This window comes from Diadema antillarum, unplaced genomic scaffold (genome assembly GCF_040938485.1).
Source record: "Diadema antillarum isolate AM-2024a unplaced genomic scaffold, OU_Dant_1.0 scf00000024, whole genome shotgun sequence".
Taxonomy (NCBI): Eukaryota; Metazoa; Echinodermata; class Echinoidea; order Diadematoida; family Diadematidae; genus Diadema; species Diadema antillarum.
Genome location: NW_027270913.1, coordinates 217,722 through 242,622, shown reverse-complemented (window position 1 = coordinate 242,622; position 24,901 = coordinate 217,722). Strand labels below are relative to the sequence as shown.

The window sequence follows — 24,901 nt, the reverse complement described above, 5'->3', positions numbered from 1 at the left end:
GTAGACAAGAACTTTCATGTGCATTTTAATTTTGCAAATCTTGGCTCTCATGAAATTCACGAAATTAAAATGCACACAAACATCTTGTTTTACAGTACAGTATTCATATTTGAAAAAAAAAAGGATGAGAATACAAGATAAGAAACATTTGATGTTGTTGTTTTATAATCTTTATTACTGGTCCACAGAAAGTGATGAATGTGGAGGGGGATTCTATTACAATTTCGATTACAACTTACGCGTATGGCCAGGAAGGTGTGAAAGAGATATAAATGTATTCCAACTTCTCTGCTATAGTCAAGGTACCACATACATTCAGTTTACTATCTGATGCTACCATCTTTGCAACTGTAACTTCTTCAACTCTTGCACTGTTACAAGGGAATGATACTATGCGTTTGATCTTCTTCTCTTCATCACTTATATTGACTGCATGTCACGGGGTTGAGAGTTTGAAGAGAGATGCTGTAAGGGAGTGAGTGACCAAACCTGATCGATCAGAGTGACGGTGGGGGTGGGGGGATGGTGTGGAAGGGAAGTGTCCCCCCCCCCCCCCCCCCCACCCATCCTTCCACTGGAGGGAACTTTGACAATTTTTCATTTCAAATGGTGCACTCTGGTGCATACTTTAGTAAAGATTTCAACACATTTTCAACAGATTTTCAAAATCTCAAAAGTTTGGGCTTGGGCATGCTGAATGTTTGGATTATCACAGATTTTTAGTATACTTGATTTCAAGTAAATGTGATAGAGTGAACAGTGTGAAGAGACCTAGAAAAAAACCCTTTAATTTCAATTCTTGTTTTAACATTTTTAGTTCTTTGCTGGTTCTTTGTAACATTTATATGTGGTGCATCACCACATTACCCATATAAAGTTAGAGATCATAAAGGGAAGAATGATACATGTAAGCTGACTTCAACAGTGCAACCTTAACATTTTTCTAGTTTTTTATTGCTTTTTGTTATATTTTGCTTATAATGAAGTGGGGCAATTATAATATCAATTTAAGGCTAATTCATATCTGCCCAACCCCCCCCCCAAAAAAAAAATATATATATATATATATTTTCTCAACTTTATAGGGCTTTTGTGATGATGCATCACATACAAATTATGACTATTTTTTCCCTTTTTTATATGAAACTGTGGGGCTCTTTGCTTTCTTTGTTTTGTTTCATCTAAGGGAGTCTATCCAAGCAAGAATTGCACTGTAGTCCATGAATGAAGCTTTTCTTTTGCCTATTCATATTTCAAATTAGTCTCTTCACAGTACCCTTCATGATATATAAAGTAATGTTACAATGTAATTGTAATTTATCAAACAACTAGTAAATATGAACAGTATAGTATTTGCTCATTAAAGGAAATTTGGGGGCAACTTTGTATTTGTTCAAAGTGATATTCACAAATAATTTGTCCTAACTGCTCCTTAGGATTACTTAAGCGGCTGTTGCTCTCAGATTCAAAATGTACAGTATATCATCAATACAACTGGTTTTCTTTTCAAGGTCCAGAAATAAAAACTGATCAGTAACTGCTGCAAGCACAGTAATAGGTATGCAACAGCCAGTTTATTGTACCCTGATGTAAGGTTGAAGTTGCCACAACTGATGTGAAATGTGTGCAGTATTTTGCAAATTTTGTATGAATTAGAACACCAATAACTTTGACAAACAGTGAGATGCTTTATTTATAGAAGAAAAAAAAAAGTTTGCACATTAATATTCTTCAGTTATAATGCTAAATTCAAAATCAATGTCGTCCACTGGTGCTACATTTTCTTATCTGAGAGTACATGTATACTTTTGATAGCAAAGACTTGAAATTAATTTTACTTCATGTTGAGTACTCATCATCAATTTTAGTTAAAAGTATCAATAGTGTAAATCAATAAACTGCAAGGCTCAGCAGCACAATAACTTGAAATATCCCAAGCACACATGTCCATAAACTAAATATAACTTACAGAGATTTACAAGTGTACTATAGCTATGAAGCAGAGGGAAAGTTGGGTAATACAGATAAAATGCACTTAAGTCGTCGCAAAAGTACAATTTCTTCCAAAACAAACAAAGAAATTCAGCATTACAAGGAACATAATTAAAGCCTTTATTATTAAACAGACCTGTCATCATATAAGTATACTTTGTTTTGTGTACATCTTCTCATTTTGCAAATAAATGAATGATGAAATATATGTAACACAATAATGCCTCCATTGCCATTATTTTGGGTACACGGTATGATAGAGCTAATGTTGTGTAAGAGGAAAGTAAGGAACTTAACCTTATGTTCAGTTCACTTTGATAGAATAAGAAGAGTCAAGCAAACTGCAGAAAAGACTAACTTTAGTGGAATTTAAGATTTTACCAGTTTTGAGAAAAAATGCTGTTCATCTGTTAAAAACACTGTAAAGTATGCTGTGATATCATATTTTTTTTTTTTACAATCATCCCATTGATATACAACTAAAATGCATGTATATGTACACTCAGTCAAGTGCTGTTGAGAAACTGTAATGTGTAAAGATATTTCTAAGAAATGTGATTTTTCATGAAAAGCATGCATTCCTTACACTAGTTTCTGATATATGATGTTGCCTTCTGGAAGAAGTAAGCCCAGTGCCCTTTCATTATGCTTTATATTTCCCATATCATTGTCCTTCGGTGAGGTTGACATCACAATAGTCTTCTTAATCATGCAGCAATAGCAATATACCAAGGCTTTTTTAATTCATAACTTTTGAATGGATTCTCTGTTTCCTCAAACTTCAGTGTTATATTTTACTAAATATTTCTGCATTCACGCAATTAATATTTACATTTGAGTTTCATTCCCCCAACCTTTGCATGTACAATGTTACTGTAAAACTGTAATTGGAGTCTGGAATTAGATTATAAGTCATGAGTAATACCCCCTCAACATAATTGTAAACAACCTGAATTATACTTAAAAAGTTCCAATCAAAGCACCAGCAAGTCTGATGTCTAGATGAACTGAGTAGCAAGGATGGACCCATGATAAGTGTGGCTCAATGGTTCTTGGAAAGTTGCAACAAATCACTACAGTTGTGAAGCAAAAACGTTTAACGCCATCGACAATAGGAGGCGCTATTTTGGTTGAATGTCTCTGATCAAGAAGGTTGAAGAGCGACCTCCAAATTCAGACGGACACTGTTCGCTCGATCGTCGCTTGCGTATGTGACTGCTACAAGCAAGAAGTATACTGGAAGAAACTCTGACCCCTGTGATCTCGAGGTATGGTTGATATGATTATGCGGTGATCTATCGTTTGTAACATGCCGATCAATTCATTTGCGATATCCAATGATTTACCTGCTGACACTTCCCTTAAATTCCATACACGGGTAGGGAGTTAGGGATGGGGAAACACGTCTGCTGTCTATCACCTGCCTGCATGCAACCGAGCGGGGATTCCCACCACGATTTCGACATCACACGTCCCATGATCGCTGATGGCGGCTTTGGAGACATTATGATGAAGGCCTGCCAGCATGTATTCACAGGCATGCATTGACGAGTATATGACATATACTTTAAGTTATTCTTAGTCGATATAAATTTTACTCAAAACGACATAATGGTCCGAGAGGAGAGTCAGGAAATCTCAAGTTCATTGTTTCCGGACCAAGCTTTCACTGTGATTCTTTCATCAGACTCCGACTTCGAGTAATATTGGTTTTCATTTGCAATCAACACTCTATTGTAGCAAATCAGTCGATTAGTCATTAAGACACTTGATAATATTTGGTGACTGCTTCTTTTTTATGCTTTTCGGGTGATCTACGGTATAAAGTGTAGTTATCAGTATAGTTACCGCAGAGAGTGGGAGAGTGTATATCGTAGGCGGACAATATCGATTGTATTTCTACATGTCAAGATAACCACTACGCAATGTCGTTGGTCATCATTAACTTGACGTTAAGTTTTGGATTTTTTTTTTGCGTTAGTCTGTTGACATTTATTGATATAGTAAACAGACTGGAAAATTCGGATGTATAAGTGAAAAAAAATGTACAGTATAGAGTTTCAAAGTCTAACGTATTCATGAGATCAGGGGACGTTCACGTAAGTTAGGCCCTACTCTTTTTTTTTCAAATTGATATTAGTAAGTAGAATAATAAGTATCTTTTGCATTATATTCTCGCGCTGTCAACCTGTGATGATGTAAAATGTGTCTGTAAGAGAAGGGGATTATATTCGCCAAATCATTTACACAAACAATTATTTTCATTTTTATATGAAGAAGCAAGTGTGTCCCTTTTTTGTCTGTTCCTTAATGGAACTATCATTTTCTGTTTCAATGTTTGTGTGATTTTACTCATACACACGATCAATCTGAAGGTCGGGTGGCGTTAGACAAGAAGTCCGTGATAATAGTCTAATATTAAATGGGTTAGTCAAATACCGGTTAGTGATTGGCTAAACACAGTCACGTGATGGAGGCACATTGGTTATGTTCGCCCATGGGCAGAATATTTCTGTAATGTTCTCTCATGGGAAAACATTTCCACGTAACAAATGACAAACGATACCAAAGGATTGAACGACCATATTTTTCACGCAATCGATAGGATAAATTTGCCTATTCCATACGATGTGAAAAAGCAGATGACCGATGATTGTAATGCTTATGAAACTGTGATTTTGAAAGACCCGCGCTCAGTGGATTTGGCTCTGCGCGATCGATCGAATACGTTTGTGCTGGTGGTTGACGTTGCGAACATGGCTTCCACGGCCTATATCAACCCAGAACAGATTATGGTATTTGACTAACCCACTATGATATAACAGATGATGACTTTTGTTGTCGGGAACATGTACCAAACGATCCACCCTCGGGGTCTGAAATGCTATTTCGGGAGGCTATAAGTCCATCGACTTCGTCTCGGGACTTATAACCTCCCTCAATAGCATTTCAAACCCTTCGGGTGTATATTATGTTCCCTCCCCCGCCAGTCATCATCTATATTGTGTTTAATACATATCATCGGCAATCGCGACCTTTTTAACTCTAGACTTCTGACACGTATCTTCAACTGTGAAACAAACAAAATGAATGAACAATAACAAAGACAACTCCTTTATGCGCACATGACATTGTATTAAGAAAAGATGAGTATTCAAGTGTCATCAATCGCCACTCAACTTGAGTTACGATGCATCCAGGTTCTGCGATTGTCGCGTAATGTATGAAAATACATCCTACATTATAGTCTGTGAATATCACCTGTTCCGTGCCCTAAGTACACTTTGGTGACGAAAGTTCATTTTCCCCTTTCTTTTGCAACAGGAAGATGCCAAAAAGTGGGAAAAGCTCCACTAAGATGGAGAACAAAGAAAAAACAATCACGAATGCTGGAGAGGGAAGCTTACAAGGTAAAAAAGAACAGGATGATGTTGAGGAGGTAGACGCAGACGTGGATCAATTACAGGGAAATACGAAGGTGCCTGGGACTGATGCTAGACAACGGAAGGGGGCTAAACAAAGATCAGCATCAACGGAGAAAAATGCTCCGACAGATGGACTCTCTCGTCGCGCCATTAAACGTTCTCCATCTCACAAGAGTCCCAGTCATGCTGATGACGGTTCCGGCATTGGTGTCGTACCAGAGTCGGGAAAGGGCACAGGAAGGGAAGAGGATCAACATGAGTCCACGCCTTCACACTGTTGCAGCATTCTCCTGATAGTAGGTGTCGTGGTCATACTAGTAATATCATTGATTGCCATTGCATGGTGGTACTATGGTTTCTCTTGGTTGCATTTGCTCCAAGAGACTCCAAAGTCATCTTCGGTTACAGAGAAGTGCACTCCGAGAAAGCGATCTGAAAGATACGACGCTCTCATGCAGAGAATGACGAACCTGAAGAAGCGATTCCTGTCTATGAACAAAATGGCCTGGAATGTGATCGGCGGTTCGTCCATGGCGCACGTCACCGAAGACATGAATCCAGACAATCCAGTGGTACTACTTCTTGTCGGACATCCAGGGGCAGATACAGACGTAAGAGTACTCGCTTCGCAGGTCGCGGACATGTACGCCGGAGTCTTCGCTGTCCACCACGACGCGTCAGACATCGCACACATCGAAGGCGCTCGCCTAGCGGGCCAGTCAGGCGACGATGCTAAAGTAAGCCTCGATGAACAGCTCAAATCAGGTTTGAGTGGCTGTAGTAAGGTCGCCTTAGTCAATGACTTCGACAAGGTACCTCCATGCTCGGCCATCTTGTTTCACGCTTACTGCGACAACGACAGCGCACCGTACAAGGATGCAGTCATCATCCTGACTATGATGCTGAAAGAGGCACTGGGGAATACGGACTTTAGAGAAAAGAGTACAGACGAAGCCATCAGAAGTCATCTGGAGAAGCGTTGGACCAAATGCCCGGAAGAAATCCCGCCGGACAAGACAGAAGCAATGCTCAGCCGTGTCGCTAATAATGTGGTAATCATGAAATAATGGATGCTCTTGGGAGAATCGGGTGTCACATCCCGAACAAGTCATTGTATGAGGTACAGTTTTCTTCAAACAGTGTAGATCAGCAGTTGCAATCTTATAAATTTCATTTGTACAAACGGAAAAAAAAAATCATACCTAAATCTTCATCCCTATGCTTCATAATACTAAAAGTATCTTGCTTTCATTTAAGTCACTCTGTGTGACACAATAACTGGTATTTAAATAGTGAATCACTACATAGGTCTATAAAGTAATCGCCAATTTCATTCACTTATGAAAATAGGGGACAACTTCCGTTACGTAAGTTGACAAGTTTGTCTGTTCTTATAATGGTCTGGAAATGGCGTCATCTTTAAAAGAATATCTTGAGTCACTTCTAAATTACTGTACATCGTTCTTAAAAACAAAGATAAATAGGATGTGGACATCTTATTGCGAATCCATGAATACGAATCCATGGAAGTATGAGTTTGTTGTTGGTGTATAGATGTATAAGTCAGGGATACATTGCCGTGAACATCGACATAAATATGACGGGGAAAAGCGCATTTTGGAATACCGGTGAAAATGAGAATCATTTTGTACGTACGACAAACTTGGAGTACTTAAGTTGTGGTTACTACTGATAAATATATAAATATATTACAAAATTGTATTACAAAATTGTATTATAATGCATAAATTATGAATACTCCCTTGTTGCACCCGTGTGATGCAAATAGTTATATAAAGACTACAAAACTTCACCGTCTCGTTTACGTCAATAATGACAATACAGTAGGTTTGGTAGACGCGAGATAGTCAAACAGCAAATAAAACAAATGGTGCTATCAAAACCATATTCACACAACTACCATTAATGGGGTCCTTTCTGCTCATCTCAATTTCATGCAATTATAACGCTATCGACTTGCGATGGACAGTTAATGCAATGTCAGTTATTGCGATGTCAGTCATTGCGTTTTTTATTGCGGAATCATCGTAGCAAAATAAAACACATTTTTTTTTTTTGGGATTGTCCATGTTAAAGCTGTTGAACACACACACACACACAAAATGTAGCTTCCATGGAAAGCAAGATCTGTTTATTTGCATATCTCAAGCAATTTGCTTCTGCATAGCAAAAGATTAGAAAAGACCGATTAATATTCAACCAAATTGCTCTCATGATATGGCCCAAATAAGTGCCAATATACCTGTATGATTTCTCAGAATTTCCCACTGAAATAAAAATTCACTCTATAGACATACAGCCGGTTACATGGAGATGAATTTTATCACTTCCGCTATGAAACACAGGTATTAAACAAGCTTCTATAACATATCAAACATATACGAGAGTCCTAAACGGCGCTGGGTATGAAACGCTGATATGCAGTTTCATTCCTTATGTTAATAGGATGAATACTATATTGTATATTGAGTTCTTGATCATATTGTGTACATTGCATATATTGTTGCATGCTATCATGAATATTGATGAATATGATTTACGTGTCCTGTTTATGTAGGCCACGTTAACGTATACATTATAGTAGCATGTTATTTTCCTCGCAATTCTCTTCTTCTCTTCGGGTCTCCTTTAGAAGCTGGATTTTGGTTAAATCTGTTTCAGTCATTGTAACTCCGTAATACATGATTACAATGTATTGTATAGCATGTTAAGTTGTATAATGATGATGATTTTCAAATAAAAAAGATATGCATTATTATATACTTAGACATTTTCTAATTAAAAGTTGCACGCTTATGGTGTGACAGAACGAGACAAATAAGAATTAGAGTGTGTCTTCGGTTGGTTTGCTAGGAGGACTTGCACCGACTTGCATTCATGTTCCGCCAACTATCGAAATGTGACCTTTGTGACAGAATGCACGCAACTGATCCATAGGCGCATGCCCATAATCCTCCGTATGGACTCATCACTATACATGTAATATGCCGTGCTAATTTTGTTTGTCAATACATGTACATAATTATATATATTTGATTTAAATAGTAAGGTGCTTATTATATAACATTCATCACGAATGTGCACAACAAAATACAATCAATAAGATCATTCAAAGCATAATTCATTCTCATTTTACACTCCAACGGTATTTCCAACCTCCACTCCGACTTGGGCTCATATTGCGGCAAACATCACACACGCACACTATGTCTTGTACACAAACAAGCACAAGGACGCAAAATCTGCATCAACCTATTACAGTTACGTTTACATCATCTCAGGTCCCCTCATGTCCACATTCTTGACGAATAATGATTTATATAATAGATCGCAAGAAATTCACACACACACATACACACACGCACACAAATAGACAGATAAAAAACTAGTAAATGAATAAGTACAAAATACCCTACAATATTGGCTGTTCGTGAATTCCTCTCAAAAAATCATTCACTTGGAGGATGAACATTATATTCCTCATAACTTAAATCACAATTTACAGATTATGTTATGTAAAATTCTACCAATAGATGGCGTAAACCCTAGTTTGAAAACACCGTCTCCACTGCATATTATACACTTGGTATATAGACCTGAACTGACAGAACAATTAGGTCACCATGTCGTAATTTCCTTCACTGGCTGTTCATAACTTCACGAACACCGGAATTCCAAAGTTGTCTACTCAGTATCTATATACAGGAGTGGGATTATTCTCCATACACAGAAATATACTATAGAGCATGTAGCAAGATCTTTCAAAAGGGCATGGGGAAATCAATATCAGCTGTGTTATGTAAGAAATTGGCAAAGGAACAGAAGGGCAGAACCTAATATTGGTTAGAGCTAGGTGAAGAGGAAGAAGTCATTTTATGAAACGAGATGAAAGGGACAGACCTATAGAAGATGCTGAAGAGCTATAGATAAGACAAGGAACATGATATAGACGATGAGAAATTAGAACATTCTCACTTCTGCTATACTGAATGTATGCCTATACAGTATACCTTTTACAATTTGGCTGGCAGTTCAAGAAGTAACGTCCATCAACACAACTCACTCAAATCCTGAAGAGGGGCATTACAAAACCGAGTGGAGAGACGGAGGTTTTGCGTGACCCACGTTGCACGTGTAGCTAACACGATGTGTTCAACCAGAGAGGTGGAAAGAACTCACGAATAAGCCTCTTCCTCTTCTTCTTCAATAGCGTATATACTTGTATACATGGTGATTAGTCAAATTTGAATATCATCATCAGTTTCAAGTGTTAATGAATAATTAACACTTCATAACCATTCTCACACAAAAATGACTATACGAATACATAGAAGTACTGATTCAACAACGAGTCTCCGGGATATTGCCACGCTCATTTATGATGAGGTTGATGTTGGTCATCGAGCCAAGACAATTTTCAATGCTCCAGTCCATCTTGAAGGTCGGAGAATGCGACCTTTTCCAAATCAGAGGTATTGGATGCTCCAGCTACTGCAGTAGATCTGACAGGGCATCTGGATATTCTCAGTATGTGAATTGGATTAGCATTGTCCCCTCCTGCATAGTACATAATCATTGTGCATCATTCCCTATTCTACCTTGTTTTTTTATCATTATTCTATACTAGTATATACTTCTTTGTCTTTATTCTCCTTGCATAGACTTGCAGAAATTTTCTACACACCATGACCATCTCGAGTTTATCTTTGTCAGAGTCTTTTAAACCTTCTCGTGAGTCTATTGTTTTCGCTCATTATAGGAGAAAAAAAAAAAGAAGAAATTAATTGGAACTCGCACTACAGAACGGCTTCTGCGAGCATTAAGTGACAAAACAAAAACAAAGCAAAACTAAATCATTATACCGAAGTAGTTTCGGGTGAATAACCTGAAAGTAATGCTGGCACGTAGAAGACAACCACAACCCCTAGAATTTCGGAATCGAAGTGAAGAGTTTACACACACTTAGATTTTTTTTAAAGAAATATTTGTAACGATCTGGCAAAACTTTATAACACGCACTAAAAATGAACTAATGCCTTCTCTATATTGGATATGCTCATTAAGACGGATGTAACGCAGTGCGTAAGAAAACAAAAAACAAAAAACAAACAAACAAACAAACAAAAAACCCGGTAATCCAACTTGTGAGCGTTAAGTATACTGGTTCAAAATTATCAACTAATGGAGAGCGCAATGATGGTTGTGAGGAAAGGGAAACTCTTCTTCTTTCCATTGGTACCTGTGTTGATAATTAAATGTCATGCATGACTCAGCACCACTTTACAAACACTGACAAGTTGCGTTTTTTTCCAAGTTTGAGCATTATTATGAAGGAACACTAAATGTCTTATTGATGTGGATGAGATCTGGCAATGGAAGTGGTAAAATGAACAGCTAGGCCAGCCTGCATGACTGCAGGTTTGTGTTAGAGGTTCCACTAACCTTTTATGATCCATAACCTTTTAACTAGCCTCGTGTCTGATAACAAAAGCAACCCACACAATTCATTTTCTCTGTTTATACAACTGTATATACAAGACTATGGGATGTCGCTGCGACTCTTTAAATACGAAAAGAAAAAAAAAGGACCGCGTGCGTGGGATGGCTTTTGTTGGAGTGACCAACCGACAGGTGGCTATGCTACAGTATGTTGAAAGTTAATATAGACATTAAAAAACAAACAAACAAACAAACAATGACTCTTGACCAGACAATTCGCAACGTGCAAGTAGTACATGTGCACTACACGTTTGTGCATCTGCTCAAAATAGCAGGGAGTTGGGAATTCCCACCTCCCTGACTGTAGTACAGCCAAATAGCGCTGATGCAGAGAAGTGCACGGATGGATCACAGCGCGCGACCGTGCGAGAGACGACGGGGCGGCGGCGGCGCAGCTGATCATCAACCTACCGCCACTAGCTGCACGTACGTCCCCTTCATGACGATCCATAGAACTCAGACAGAGTTCTGTGCCCCTCGCCTCGTACCCCCTCGCCAGGTTTGGACGCTCTTCCTTTTTACATGCTCGCCATCCACGGCCGCGGCGAACTTTCAATGCTGTACAAACTGGTGGAGCTCATGAAAATTACACTACAGAAGCTCGAAAAGGAAGGACGAGGACAGCAAAGTATGTTTCTATTGCGCTAAATCTGTTTGGTTCAGATGTATCGAGTAATTCTCGAGTTACATGATGAACTTTACGATGCTAAATTGATCTCCGGAGTGGTTTTAGTTCTACGACTAGACCTAGACAATGGTTTAATAGATTGTAGTCCCACCTATACGCACAGGTGTCAGTTACTATCAGTTTGCTATCACAGCACAGTTGGGGGAAAAACGAAAGCCGTACCGTGTGTGCGCCATCATCATGCATGTCCACGCATTTCTACGTTATGCGTGGGCTTTATCTGTCTAAATTCATCATTTTGATGGATTTCTGTTGAGAAAAAAAAACAATGTTCAAATACAGGCTCACTAGACGAGTGCGGTCTCTATCTAAATAGACCGATGATAGTGATGGTGATGCGATGGTGCTGGTGATCTCGGTGTCTGTCTCAGTGTGACTATCTACGTCTGAGTGTCTCTTCACGGTGGGCGTTTTTTTTTTTTCCTTATCTGACGTTGAGACATGGTAGACCATCTACATGATCTATGGTAAGCCCCCACACGGTCTACAAATGTAGGTAGTCTCGACTCTACTTCAGTTCGGGAAACCCACTCACAAGGGGGGTCCCTCCTTATAAGTAACCCGTCCCCCTTATAAGTAACCCCGTCCCCCTTATAAGTAACCCCGTCCCCCTTATAAGTAACCCCCAGGGCACCCCTTATAAGGAGTCTCCACGCTTTTTTGCAATGCAACGCGAAAATGAAAGGACTGCGGCAATTCGCTTGATTATGTCCATAAAGCTTCACAAGTTTCCTAGTTACTCACGAAATTTGAGCAAAATCGGTTTGAGGCATCATATCTAAAATCATGGATTTAAATGCGATTTTGCTCAAATTTCGTGAGTAACTAGGAAACTTGTGAAGCTTTATGGACATAATCAAGCGAATTGCCGCAGTCCTTTCATTTTCGCGTTGCATTGCAAAAAAGCGTGGAGACTCCTTATAAGGGGTGCCCCGGGGGTTACTTATAAGGGGGACGGGGTTACTTATAAGGGGGACGGGTTACTTATAAGGAGGGGCCCCCCTTGTGAGTGGGTTTCCCGAACTGACTTGTATCATACTGGTTACCATATACACATCTCATCATGCCCATGGTATATGGGGTGGGGCCATGTATCGTAAGTAATTTTAGTATCGTCAGTACCAGCAGTACCCATGGCCGTTGTGTGGCGCAGCCCAGGCCGAGAACTTGTCTTAATGTACCAATTGTGAGTTTGATGTTGGCGAGTCTGCTATGCCATCAAGTCAAACTGCAAATCACACTCTGTGACGAGTAGTCTGTCCTTCCATAATCTAGACTAGTGTGGTATTGTCCATCCTTTCTTTGTGTTTGTAAGTAACTTCACTACTCGTGCAATCGTGCCTTTACCTTTACGTATGAACTGATTGGTGATAACATGCAAAAATAGTGTGGAATGACTTACATGGCCTGGATGAATGACTGATTAGTCATAATATACATTTTATGAACAGTATCTGCACTCTTTGAACACATGTGTATGTACATGTTGGCATTAATTCAGGAAGTAAGTAGGAAATTCATATGCAAACTGAGAGTAGCACTTCGGCAGTATCAAATGACATGTAATTAGGAAAATAAAGGGCTGCAAATATTGCACATTGACCCCACACTTGTATGTTTGATTGGTGTGGACATCTTGAAGTGAACAGTACAACTGAATGCTACAATATAGTTGTATGTGTGTGTGCTCACCACAGGACATCTGTACTGCAAAATCTGTTGTATGTAAAGAGCAAGAAGCACAGTTGTGAGAAGGAAGTATGGATATGTTGTAGCTGACTAGTTAATAGAATGAGCCTTAACTTGAAGATTGCCTTTCACATTCATTAGGATTTAAACACTTTTTAACACATGAACCTACTTTTATGTATTGTAACAAGCACAGTTAAATTGCAGCAGAGCAAAATGTGAAAATTGGCTGAACTAATTTCTTTCCTTCTGTCATCTTGTTTTGTTGAAAATGGGATACTGGATCCCATTTTCATTTGGTTCCTCTGTACAATGTATTTGTCATCTACACCCAAAAATCCTTCTGTAATTAAGTGGCCTACATATCAAAATATGAAGTAGCAGTACTTGAATCTACATCATATCAGTTGACAACTGCACCCATAGAAGAAGACGCCATAATCACAGGCCCTTTTCTGGTTTTTTTTTTCCCTGTTGCAAATGCATGCAGTTCATAGTACAAGTTGTATAGAATGTAGAATTGAATAGAACATTGGTTACTAACTTCAAAATTTTTTGGTTTCCTTTTCTTTTTATTACTGTTACATGCAGATGCCAAGTTCACCTAGACTTAATCATGAACGCTACAACTTACGAAAGCGTTCATCAAGACCAAACTATGATGAAACTACAGCTACTGAGAATGATGCAAAGAACTCTGGGTCCGAGACTGATTCATCTGAGCATGACAACACACGTTCTGGAAGACACACACCTCCTGGTGCAGATACACCATCTGGCATGGATACATTACCTGGTGCAGACACCACCCTAACTACCATCAGTGGAGCAACTGACGAGGATGGAAATGAAACTGTCAGTGATAGTCTACCTAAAGCATCGAGAAGAAGGGGCATCACAAGAACTTTAGAGAAAGATGATTGTGAAGAGGAAAAGTCGGCTTCTCCTGCAATGCATCGTTCTAACCGAAATGATACAATGGAAGAGTCAAAGGGGAAGTATGAACATCAACCTTTACCTGATAACAAGCAAAACCATGTAAAGCAAAGGAACTGTGTAGGTTATTTTGTACTCACATTTCTTCTTCTTATTGTTCTTGTCATAATATTAAAGGTATACTTCTTTGACAGTCATGATTTTCATGATGCTGGTGCCAATACTGCTGACATTAGCACAGAAATTAGCACAGTACCAATGTCAGAGCGTTGGGAAAGACTCAAACTGGAGCTAGAATCCCTTGAGCAAAGTCACAGTGACATCGACAGTAATTTTTGGGACCTTATTGTGGGTCCGTCATGGAGCCATGTGCGAGGAGTCAAGTCCCCCATTAGACCAGTGGTTTTGATGTTGGTGGCACAGTCTAATTCGCTGAAACTTAGCAGAGTTTCATCAGCTATAGCTTCATTATTTTCTAGAGTATTTAGTACTAATGAAGAAAGTATTGTGGAGATTTTGGGGAGTGATTATTTCTCAAAAGAATCTGGCCAAGCAAAGTTAGCAATGGATACCAAACTAAGGACAGACTTTGATAAGGGTAAAAAAGTAGCACTTATTCAGGATTTTGACAAACTTCCGGCATGCTCCATTCTATTGTTCCATAGTTACTGTGACAATGAATATGCCCCTTACAAAGATGCAGTTCTAATATTTACAGTTCAACTCAATTTTACACTGCCACTGGATGCAGGGCAAAAACTTGTAGAAGAATCCCTTCAGGAGCATCTTGCACAGGTGTGGTCACAATGCCCAGAGGAACTTTCTAGTGATAAAATAATGGCTATGCACAGCAGAGTGTCCAATAACATTGTCTTCATCAAGTAGACTGCAAGCAGTTTTGGGGTGAATATACTTGAATGTGTATTATATTCAAGATACAGTCATTGGTGTTGTCATGACAGACAGTGCACTCCCGTTATAACGAAATGCTCGGGACCGGCAGTTTTCTTGCGTTATAACGAAATTTCGTTATAACCGAACAAATACAATATATAATGAAAACAAGGAAACCATGTATTATATCATATTATGTTTGCTGAATACTCATCATACACTGGAAAGCTATGTGAAATGTGATGGGATAACTGTATTACAATAATAAACGCAAGTTCCCCTCAGAAACTGTGCATGACACAAGGAGCGAACACACACTGGTGTGAAGCTTTCACCCATGCAGAGACGCTAAAATGCTTGTTCCGCTACGTATTTTTGAAAGCAATTTGCATTTCGTTATAACGGAGCATATTTCTTTTGTTTTTCTTCGTCTTTGGCACTCGGAAAAGACTTCGTTATAACCGTGTTCGTTACAAGCGAATTTTGCACCATAGACTTTAATGGTGATAATTTTGGGACCAGAAGATTTACTTCTTTATAACGAAATTTCATTATAACCGTGTTCGTTGTAACGGGAGTGCACTGTACATGTATGCATACTACTGTAAGTACCAGAGAAAACAAGGCATCACATCTACTGCACTTGTATTCATATATTCCATTCCAATTTCAAAGAAAAAAAATGTTAAAGCCAATACAAGATCAGTTTTTACCATTATACATGCATATTTTTTTAAATATTATCCAATAGCCCATCTTTGTTGTGTTTTTTTCTTGCCAACTGTCGAAGGTGGGCTAGGGGATCTGTATGGCCTCTGCACATCGTCTGCGTGTTGTCCGTCATTTTTCATCCATCACAAATATCGCATTTTACCTGCACCGCTTTCTTGCGTCAAGCTTAGTGACTTTGAAGCCATTTCTCCAAATGTGATGCACATACTATAAGGGATCTTTTTATCATGGAGCTGTCCGAGATGACATGCTATGGCCAAGGATGAATTAAGGTCAAATTGATCATCTAAGTCTTTCTTGGTATTGCCTTGTCCATGTCTTCATTTTAGTGAGCAGCAACAAATGTATCACCAATCTTGATTGGTACATGTAGGTGCGCTGTGTGAATCTACATACATGTAGTACATCTTATGGTTTTGCTTTCCCTTTGTTTTTGTGTCTGTGTCTCTGTCTAGGTGGTCATCAAACTTCTGCTATTTACTTTGATATAATCCACTTACAACAGTGTACATTAAACCATTCTGTCTATAATTCTTGAATGCAATTGTCAAATGCAACCAAGCTTGAGTCATACAAGTGTAGGTTCTTTGTGTGAACGTACAAGTTTTACATTGATAGAGCACACTGTCAAAGGTCATGTGATATCAACTTTGAACTTTCAAATTCAATCTGCCATTCACATTTGGATACAATGTTCCCCAAAATTACCCCAAACCCACCCTCATTTTTCATTGCAATGGATGTAATTTTATCATGGACCCATAAATGCTTCTCAATTCAACAGCATGACTCACAACAGATTCCATTAATCAGTTTCGTGTAAAAGTGTACAGATGTATGTTCTGAATAGTCCAAGGTGGGCAAGACGCAATCTGTTTCATCACTTTAGCGCTGGATATGTGCTCATGAGTGAAGGTTTTGAGTCCTGATCTGGCCTCGTGTAATATCTCTATCACACACAATCCACTGCTTCAGCTCAGATGGCTTCCAATTTGTCCTGGTTTATTACTGTATACGCTATATATTTCGCGTGGGTTTTATTTTCGCGAGTCGGGAGCTATTCGCGAAATTAACAACACGCGAAAATATTACTTTCCAAAATGAATCCCTTGCCTTGATGATACGAACATTTCAGTACTAGTATACCATGTCACGGCTTACCGAACAGACCATACTGGCTCAGCTTGTTTACGTTTACGCACGTCCACGTCTACTTACGAATACTGTAGAGAGCCAATCCATTATCGCAAGGGGACCACTCGTCAGAAATCTAGTGCGATGGACTTAACCACTTCAAAAATGTTGAATTCTAACTTACTAGTTCGCAGAGCTTGGTAAGTTTTTTCATGCAGTGTATAACTAGTATCATTCTTATTTGCTAGTAAGTTGAAAATTCACACTTTCTTTGCCACTTCATATTTTCTCTGGTCCCCCAATCGCGAATTTAACCACTCGCGAAAATGTGTGACAGCGGCAATTCGCGAAAATTTATGTACGCGAAAATTATAGCGTATACAGTAATTGGAATAAGCCGGAGCTTGTTTGTGTTCCCCTTCCTCGGCAACTTCCACAGGGAATACATTTGTAGTTCAGTAGTGTTTTCTCTACATCCCATGGTTTAGAAGCTAAGGTTAGCTTCAGTCTGATGGGCCTCCATTGCCTTTCTTTTGTACTTTTGTTTTGCCTTTGATACTGTTGATTATGTTGGTCTATCATGCAAATGCAAACTGATATAGTAAATACATGTACAAGCAGTGACATGATACTGTACATACATTATTTGTCCAGGTGTATGTGTATTGACCCTTGAACAAATCACTGTCGTACATTAATGCTTACACGATATTCATCCAAACTTAGCATTTGTGTGTTTGTGTGCTGGTCATGTAAAGTCAACCTTGCCTAAAGTCGAATCCTTTTAGATTGAAGAAATACTGTACATGTTGCTTTGACTTAGAGAAAGTTTCACTTATGAGGGATATAAAGATCAGTAGAATACTAGAAGATAAGAGGACTTGAAAACACCCTCGACTTTAATAGCCAATTATTCGACTTATGCGAGGTCTACTTAACATTGTAAGCCAAGGTTGATTCTGCATCGTATGTCTTATAAATATCAAAGATACATGTATGTTGATGCAATGTATCTGTACAATGTGGATTCCTGTACATGTATCTCCAGCTCTCTCCTTACATCAGTGTTATTCAGACTGTATATTGTCACACAATCTGTATGATGATCACACTGCACTACAAATACTGAACAACTGTAAAACAAAACCTTGTTAACTATCCTTCTGAAATAATCCTCTTCTGAATTTCTCCACATTTTAATGACAAGAATGTCTGAAGACATGCAGTTGTTAAAGGTACTTACAAATATATTGCATATGTACGTGTATAACCAAGGAATATAAATGTTTATTTCAATTTTCAGTAGAAGAAGAAAAAAAACCTCTTTCACCAAGAGATATTAACAGGTACATGTACAGACAAATCCTATTATATAATAAATATGGATGTACGTATACAAGCCAATCTTTTTTAGTATGAGAGGATTTTGTCTGTGATACTGAAATTATTTCCCTGAGTCACTATGTTCATTTTAAGGAGGTTTCATTATAACTGGAAAATTCTTTCGGTCCCAATGATCTCATTGTGGGTCTGCAAAATCAGTATTGTATGGTGATTCCATCTCATGTTTTGGCTAAGTGTAACCCACAGAATGTTTTTGTCCCCGCCGAACGAGTTCGAGCAGGGGACTATGAAACAGGCTCCGTACGTGTGTGTGTCCGTGCGTCCGTCCGTGCGTCCGTCCGTCTGTGCGTCCGTGTGTGATCAAAATGTTCAATTTGCTACTTCTCTGTCATTTATGAGCCAATTTTGATTCTGTTTGCTTTATATGATAGCACTACATGTATCCCCCCCAGGTATAGATAGATAGCCCCCAGGTATCTCACAGACCTTGTTTCTTTACGTTCCATTACTTCCTCAAGATCCCTCCGTTCATCCTCTACAATGCAATTGACTCCTGGACCACGTACTTCCACAAAATACGGTGATCGTGCTTTTTCTACAATTGCCCCTTCTCTCTGGAATTCTCTACCCGCCTATATACATTAAGCCACTTCCGTTAATCAGTTTAAGATTTTACTTAAGACTTATCTTTTTAGTAGATAGTTCTTTGGAATAGTCCAGTTGTGGGTCGGTCAATGGAGGTGCACACTGATTTTGATTTTCATTATTTATCGTAATTATACACTGTATCTATTTTTTTTTTTTTGGTATGTTTGTACTTGTATTTTGGTATTTTGGTATTATTCTGGTATAGATATTAATTTTTCCGGTAAACTGTGCGCTTAGAAACATCGGTATTAAGCGCCTTATAAATGTATTGTATTATTACATGGGAGCTTTAAAACTTCTACACAGAATTTCAGTTGTGACCTTTGACCTATATTGTACATTTTGCTACAAAATGCTACTCCTTCGCCATTTCTAACCCGATTTCGATTCCGTTTGCTTTATGTGATGGCACTAGGTGAGGGCTTCAAAACTTCTACACAGAATTTTGACCTTTGACTTCTTTGACCTTGATTTTTGACCTATATTGTACATTTTGCTACAAAATGCTACTCCTTCACCATTTCTAACCCGATTTCGATTCCGTTTGCTTTATATGAGGGCACTAGTTGAGGGCTTCAAAACTTCACACAGAATTTTGACCTTTGACTTCTTTGACCTTTGACCTTGATTTTTTACCTATATTGCACATTTTGTTACAAAATGCTACTTCCGGCGGGGACATATATTACGCACCGCGTAATTTCTACTTTTCCTTGTTATAATCAGGATTTGAAGTTTACACTTACCATCTTTTGAACAGTGAATAAAGAGCCATGATACAATTGCAATCTCACTTTTAAAACAAAACATTTTTAATCAACATTGGAGTCAAAGAAAATGCTTATGAGTTTAAATTGCGGATACAGTGTATAGCCAGGTGCCCGCACCTCGTCAGGGGCCCGAATACCGTCACCCCGCTTAAAATCGTTTTTGAGCGCACTGAACAAAAATGTATGCCCGGGACTGTGTCCTGTACGCTTGAAACTTGGCAGGGCTACCACAACCAAGCAAATTGTGGTGAAAACCGAACAGTTTTTCGCAAAAAATGTGAAATATTAATAGGGCTATAGGAATACGTGTTATATGTCACCCGCACGCATCTTTGTCTATGGGAACATCACGGTCACCCGCACACGTCTTTTACGTGCTAAGTCTATGGGGAGAGCGGGGAGGGTGACGAGTTGCGGGCCCCTTCCTTAGCGCGCAACTTTTTCGCATCATTCGCCTTTGACGACGATAGCTGCAAATTTTCAATATCGATCAGTGAACTTGTGATTCCATTGGAATTTTCAGCATTTTTCCTGTATGTGAGTTGGATTTCAAAGAATTTCAGTGGCGAAATGTGATTCAATTATGGGCAAACATTAACTATGACGAGGTGCGGGTCACCCAAGTATACAATGTATCTACACGTAGTTTTGGATTTATTGTCAGTTGCCAATTTCCACTAGGTGTCATATGTATCAGTACACTTAATTCTGTTTCACTGACAGTCATACATCTTGTGCAGACCAAGGCCTCTAGTTGACAGTGACTGACAAAGTCAAACATAGAAATAGCCATGCCTTGCATGATTCTGTAATTAATCAAACTCTTCTCTATTACATTGCACATTGAAAATAAAGCTACCATACATGTATGTACCATTATTGCATTTGAGCTATCACCATCTCCCCAAAATGAAATAATTTGATACTTCAGGCAGTTTTGAATAATTGTGTGAATAAACCATGTTATGTTGGCACATGTAACATCATGGTCATGCAATGTTTGTTTGTTTTGTTTTGTTTTTACTTTTTTGCTGCTCTGACTGCCTGACATTGCCACTGTGAATTAATTCAGGGCTCGACACTCTTTTGGGCCACTGAAATCTTTAAATCTTCAATTCTATTGGTCCAAAATAAAAGCAAAAGTAACACTCTAGTTGTTATTTTGAATTTTAGTTACGGGGCACAAAATTTATCTCTTGGCCCAACACCAATTCTATTGGCCCCAGGCCACTGATAATGTTGAGCCGTGTAATTGTATGTTCAGGTGCTGTTTGTTATTCTGAAACACAAAAACTCTCTATACCTAGAGGTTCCTCAATCTGAAAATGAAAAAGGGTTCATTAATCTGAACATTTGTGGCATTATTCCAAAGGCTTGTTCATCCGAAAATGAAATACGGTTCGTTATTCCGAAGGTTCGTTAATCCAAAAATAAAATAGGGTTCGTTATGAACCTTCGGAATAACAAGCCACATTTCATTTTCAGATTAGCGAACCTTCAGAATAGCGAATCTTTGGAATAACGAACCTTCAGAATAATGAACTGTAACAGTATTGTATGTTCAGGTAGGCCTACTAAATTGTGTGCTTTCTTAAACACCCATGTCAGCTGGTGTAGGTACAAAAGTTGTATAGAGCTGTGCATGTAGCACAATTTAATACATATTCATGAGTACTTGGTGCTGCATGCACACAATGAAATCCCTAAAATATTTGAGACCAGAGTGAGGAATGGAAAAGGTAGTATAAAAGTGTAAGGCTTCAGAGGGGAATACATTGGTACACGTACTACTGTAGCTCCCGCTCCCCCATACACACACAGTGGATGCATTGAGCAGAGAAGTAATCGGCCTGATGGTTGGACCATAATTGAGAGAGATACATGTATAGGGAAAGAGAGGAGGGAGAAAATGTATAAGAGGAGGAAGAGGAGATAAACTGTAGTGTGAAAGCATGACAGAAAAGTGAAGAATGAGTTGTGAATGGAAAATGTAATGATATGACTTTACTTCAGGACATTACAAAACTTTATTTTTTTCTTTTTTTACAACTTGCCCAAAACCATTTTCAGTGATTTCTCAAATTTCCATTTTTTTTATGGACAAGAAATGTTTCAGGTTCAAGATGTGCAGCTTATACCTCATGGACAGTGCATTTTAGGGTGTGATGAATATGGGATAAAACTGGTACATGTAGTACAATTCATGTCATTGAAATATACTTCAAAGCAGTCCACAGAAAAATGAATTACATGTAATTTCTCTTGATCATGCAAGCTGGCTAGAAGTTGGGATTGTTCAATGAGCACTGCACAATACTTACATGTACTGTACATGTACCTCAGGGACGGCTGTTTGATTTACAGTACAGTTGTACAGTTGTACAGTTGTACAGTTGTAACTTCTGACATTTTCCATTCCTTCGGGGGGGGGGGGGGGGTGTTACATTTTTTGTGACTATAGTACATGAGTTGTCAATGGAGATTTGCATCACTTGAGAGGCCACTGCATATTCTACACTACTAAATCTCTTGAGAACATTTTGTATTATCTTGCAGGCATATCATATTTGTTAAACTGCACTGTGCATATATAACTATAGTGCAGGTGTAATACTCTTGTATATTGTTATAATGTTAAGCTGCAAATTCTATACTGCTATTTCAGATACGGACTCTATACGAACACATTTTTGCAACTACACTTGTATATGAAGAGATTTACGGACATGATGAGATCTAAATTCATACTTATAGGTTCAATCCTCCTCGACATTCTCTGTTCATACTTCGTATTACTGTCATTATCGATTATGTAACATGTGCCTCGCTCGTGATTTCTTATTATCTCCTGAACCTCCTTTGTGCATATTTTGTATTTCTGCTATTGTACACCGTATCTGACTTGTACCGCGCTTGGGTGATCACACAACTCTCAAGAAGTCTTGTGCAGCGGACTTTGTTTTCTTTGTATTTTCTTTTTCTTTTCTATTCTTCGACGTTTATATTTCCCCAATTCACAAATTGTCATTCCTTCAATTGCATATATTAAGTAAGAATTAATCTCACATCCGCATCTGGGAATCTACACCCTGCAAGCAATGCTTCTATGTAGATTCCTCAGATTTCACATGTTAAATTGTCTTAAAAGCTGTACTAGACAATTCATACATGCTTTTGTATTCTTATGTTTATGGTTTATGTATTTGTTGAAATGTGGATTATGGAACAATAAAAACAAACAAACAGACAAACAAAATGTATTATGCCACATGACCATAAAGATATCTCGTAAAACACTTGATAAGTTTCCTATTTTGCCCCCCTCCCCACTTAAAAAAGAAAAAGAAAAAAAGTTTATGCAGGAACTTTGGAGATAAAGCCATGTCGTCTGCCCTTTCAGTGAACTGCACTATGCAGCTAGTGTAGTGGTCCCCGCTTATATCTCTCTGAGTCGCGGAATCCAGTTTTTGTCGTGACAGTTATTTTGAGCAGGGTTCCCACCTAAATAGTGACTGGTATTGACCTGTGCAGATCATCAGGACTGCACTGAGCATATCAAATTGTGACCAGTGGCTATGACCCTGCCAATGTCAAGATACAGGCAGCACTTTAACTTGAACATACTGTATTTTCAATATGCCGTTTGAGTGTGAGTAGAAGCTGATGTTGAACGATATAACCACCTGCACAATGCCACCTTTTTGTGCGGTCCCATAAATGACAGTATCCAAGAATGGTTAGAAAAAAACCAAAACTTGGTTCTGGTTAGGAAATTATATTTCTTTCATTCTTTCTCAGTATTTCAATGTTATTTTCAGATGCAACAGAAGAACTCGGGCAAAATACAATTGAGTGTCCTGATCGAGCCAGAGGTAGTTCCTATTGCTAAAAGTAAAACTACTTGGTAACATGTAAAAAGTTTGCTACGAAGCAGGTCCCAATTATCTGGAGAGTACTGTTGCAGTATGTAGCAGGTCACCGACATCAAGAAAGTCTAATTCCACTCCTCTGTAACTCATTTCTCATTTGATGAACAACAAATCACATTTTTCCCCCTCCCACCAGCCTCTCTTATGTTCATTCAAACAGCACAATGCATGTCTGCTAAAAGTTAGCCTTTTGTCATACACTGTATTTTTCAGTGTGAGAACAAAACACTTTAATTGTATGGCTTTGCACTGTAAACCTCGTACAGCAGTGTAATAAAAGATTCTGCAACAGCATTATACTATTTTTTTTTTCGGTGCATGTTTGTACAATGTGATGTCAATGCAAAATGTACCACAAAAGGACATAGTGTACTGCTTTGCCTCAGGGATATGTCTTCATTGTGTTATGGCAGACAACACAATTTTATGACATTTGAATTCCACTTAGCTGCACTGTACATTCCCTTTTTAAAAGGAAAACCAAAGTAGTCCACTAAGAAGATGGGTGATTTTTATAGGATGACCTTCATTGGTTTTTAAATGGAATTTCACACACAGAGCTCTATAATTCAGTTCATGACTGTATTTCATGCTACACAAATTCAACTAGCATGTACATAAAATGGTCATACACTCATCATAAACTAATTACAGGACAAGTTATCCAACAACCAAGTAACTGCAAATTTAAGCTGCGAAGTACATGTACTGTACCTACATGTATGACTGGTAAGCAATGATTCTGGGACAGTTGAGTATCATACAAAAATACAATTTAAGACTCTACAAAATGGTAAAAGATTAAAAGTCAACAGGACCTTGACAAAGCCTTGTGTGAAAGGTGTTGTCTTTCTGAATTATTCTTTGAGTGCATTTAAAACCAAATTTTCCCTGCTATTTTCTTGTTTGTTTTTTTGTTCTTTTTTTTTAGCAGATTTGCTGAAAATGCACAATGAAGTGTATATGTTGTGATGTTTTTTGTAGTCAAACTCAATGGAAGAGACATTTTATGTATTGCTCTTTGAAAGAGACAGAAAAGCCTTCGAGTGAAATTCTCAATGACATGTAAATCATGGTTTATTGATATCAAAGTACACGTGGACAAAGACTGTTTGAAGGCAACAATTTTTCTATTTAAAGCTCAATGTTTCATCTCATCCTTTGGCAATACACTTTCACTTGAACTAAGTGAAAAAATCA

At 38.4% G+C, this 24,901-nt stretch overlaps 2 protein-coding genes across 2 annotated transcripts in view; one reads left to right on the top strand and one right to left on the bottom strand.

Annotated features, from left to right (window-relative positions):
• LOC139732802 (uncharacterized) overlaps window positions 1-24,901 on the bottom strand; it is a 61,039-nt gene that overhangs the window by 26,837 nt on the left and 9,301 nt on the right. The window lies entirely within an intron of this gene.
• Window positions 3,133-8,247, top strand: LOC139732791 (torsin-1A-interacting protein 1-like). Its single transcript, XM_071643638.1, has 2 exons — window positions 3,133-3,260; window positions 5,317-8,247. Exon 2 carries the CDS (start codon window positions 5,321-5,323, stop codon window positions 6,482-6,484), a length of 1,164 nt encoding a protein of 387 aa, XP_071499739.1. The 5' UTR covers window positions 3,133-3,260; window positions 5,317-5,320; the 3' UTR covers window positions 6,485-8,247.

Coding starts and splice junctions, on each gene's coding strand:
- LOC139732791 (XM_071643638.1), top strand. CDS start 5,321: ATGCCAAAAAGTGGGAAAAGCTCCACTAAGATGGAGAACAAAGAAAAA.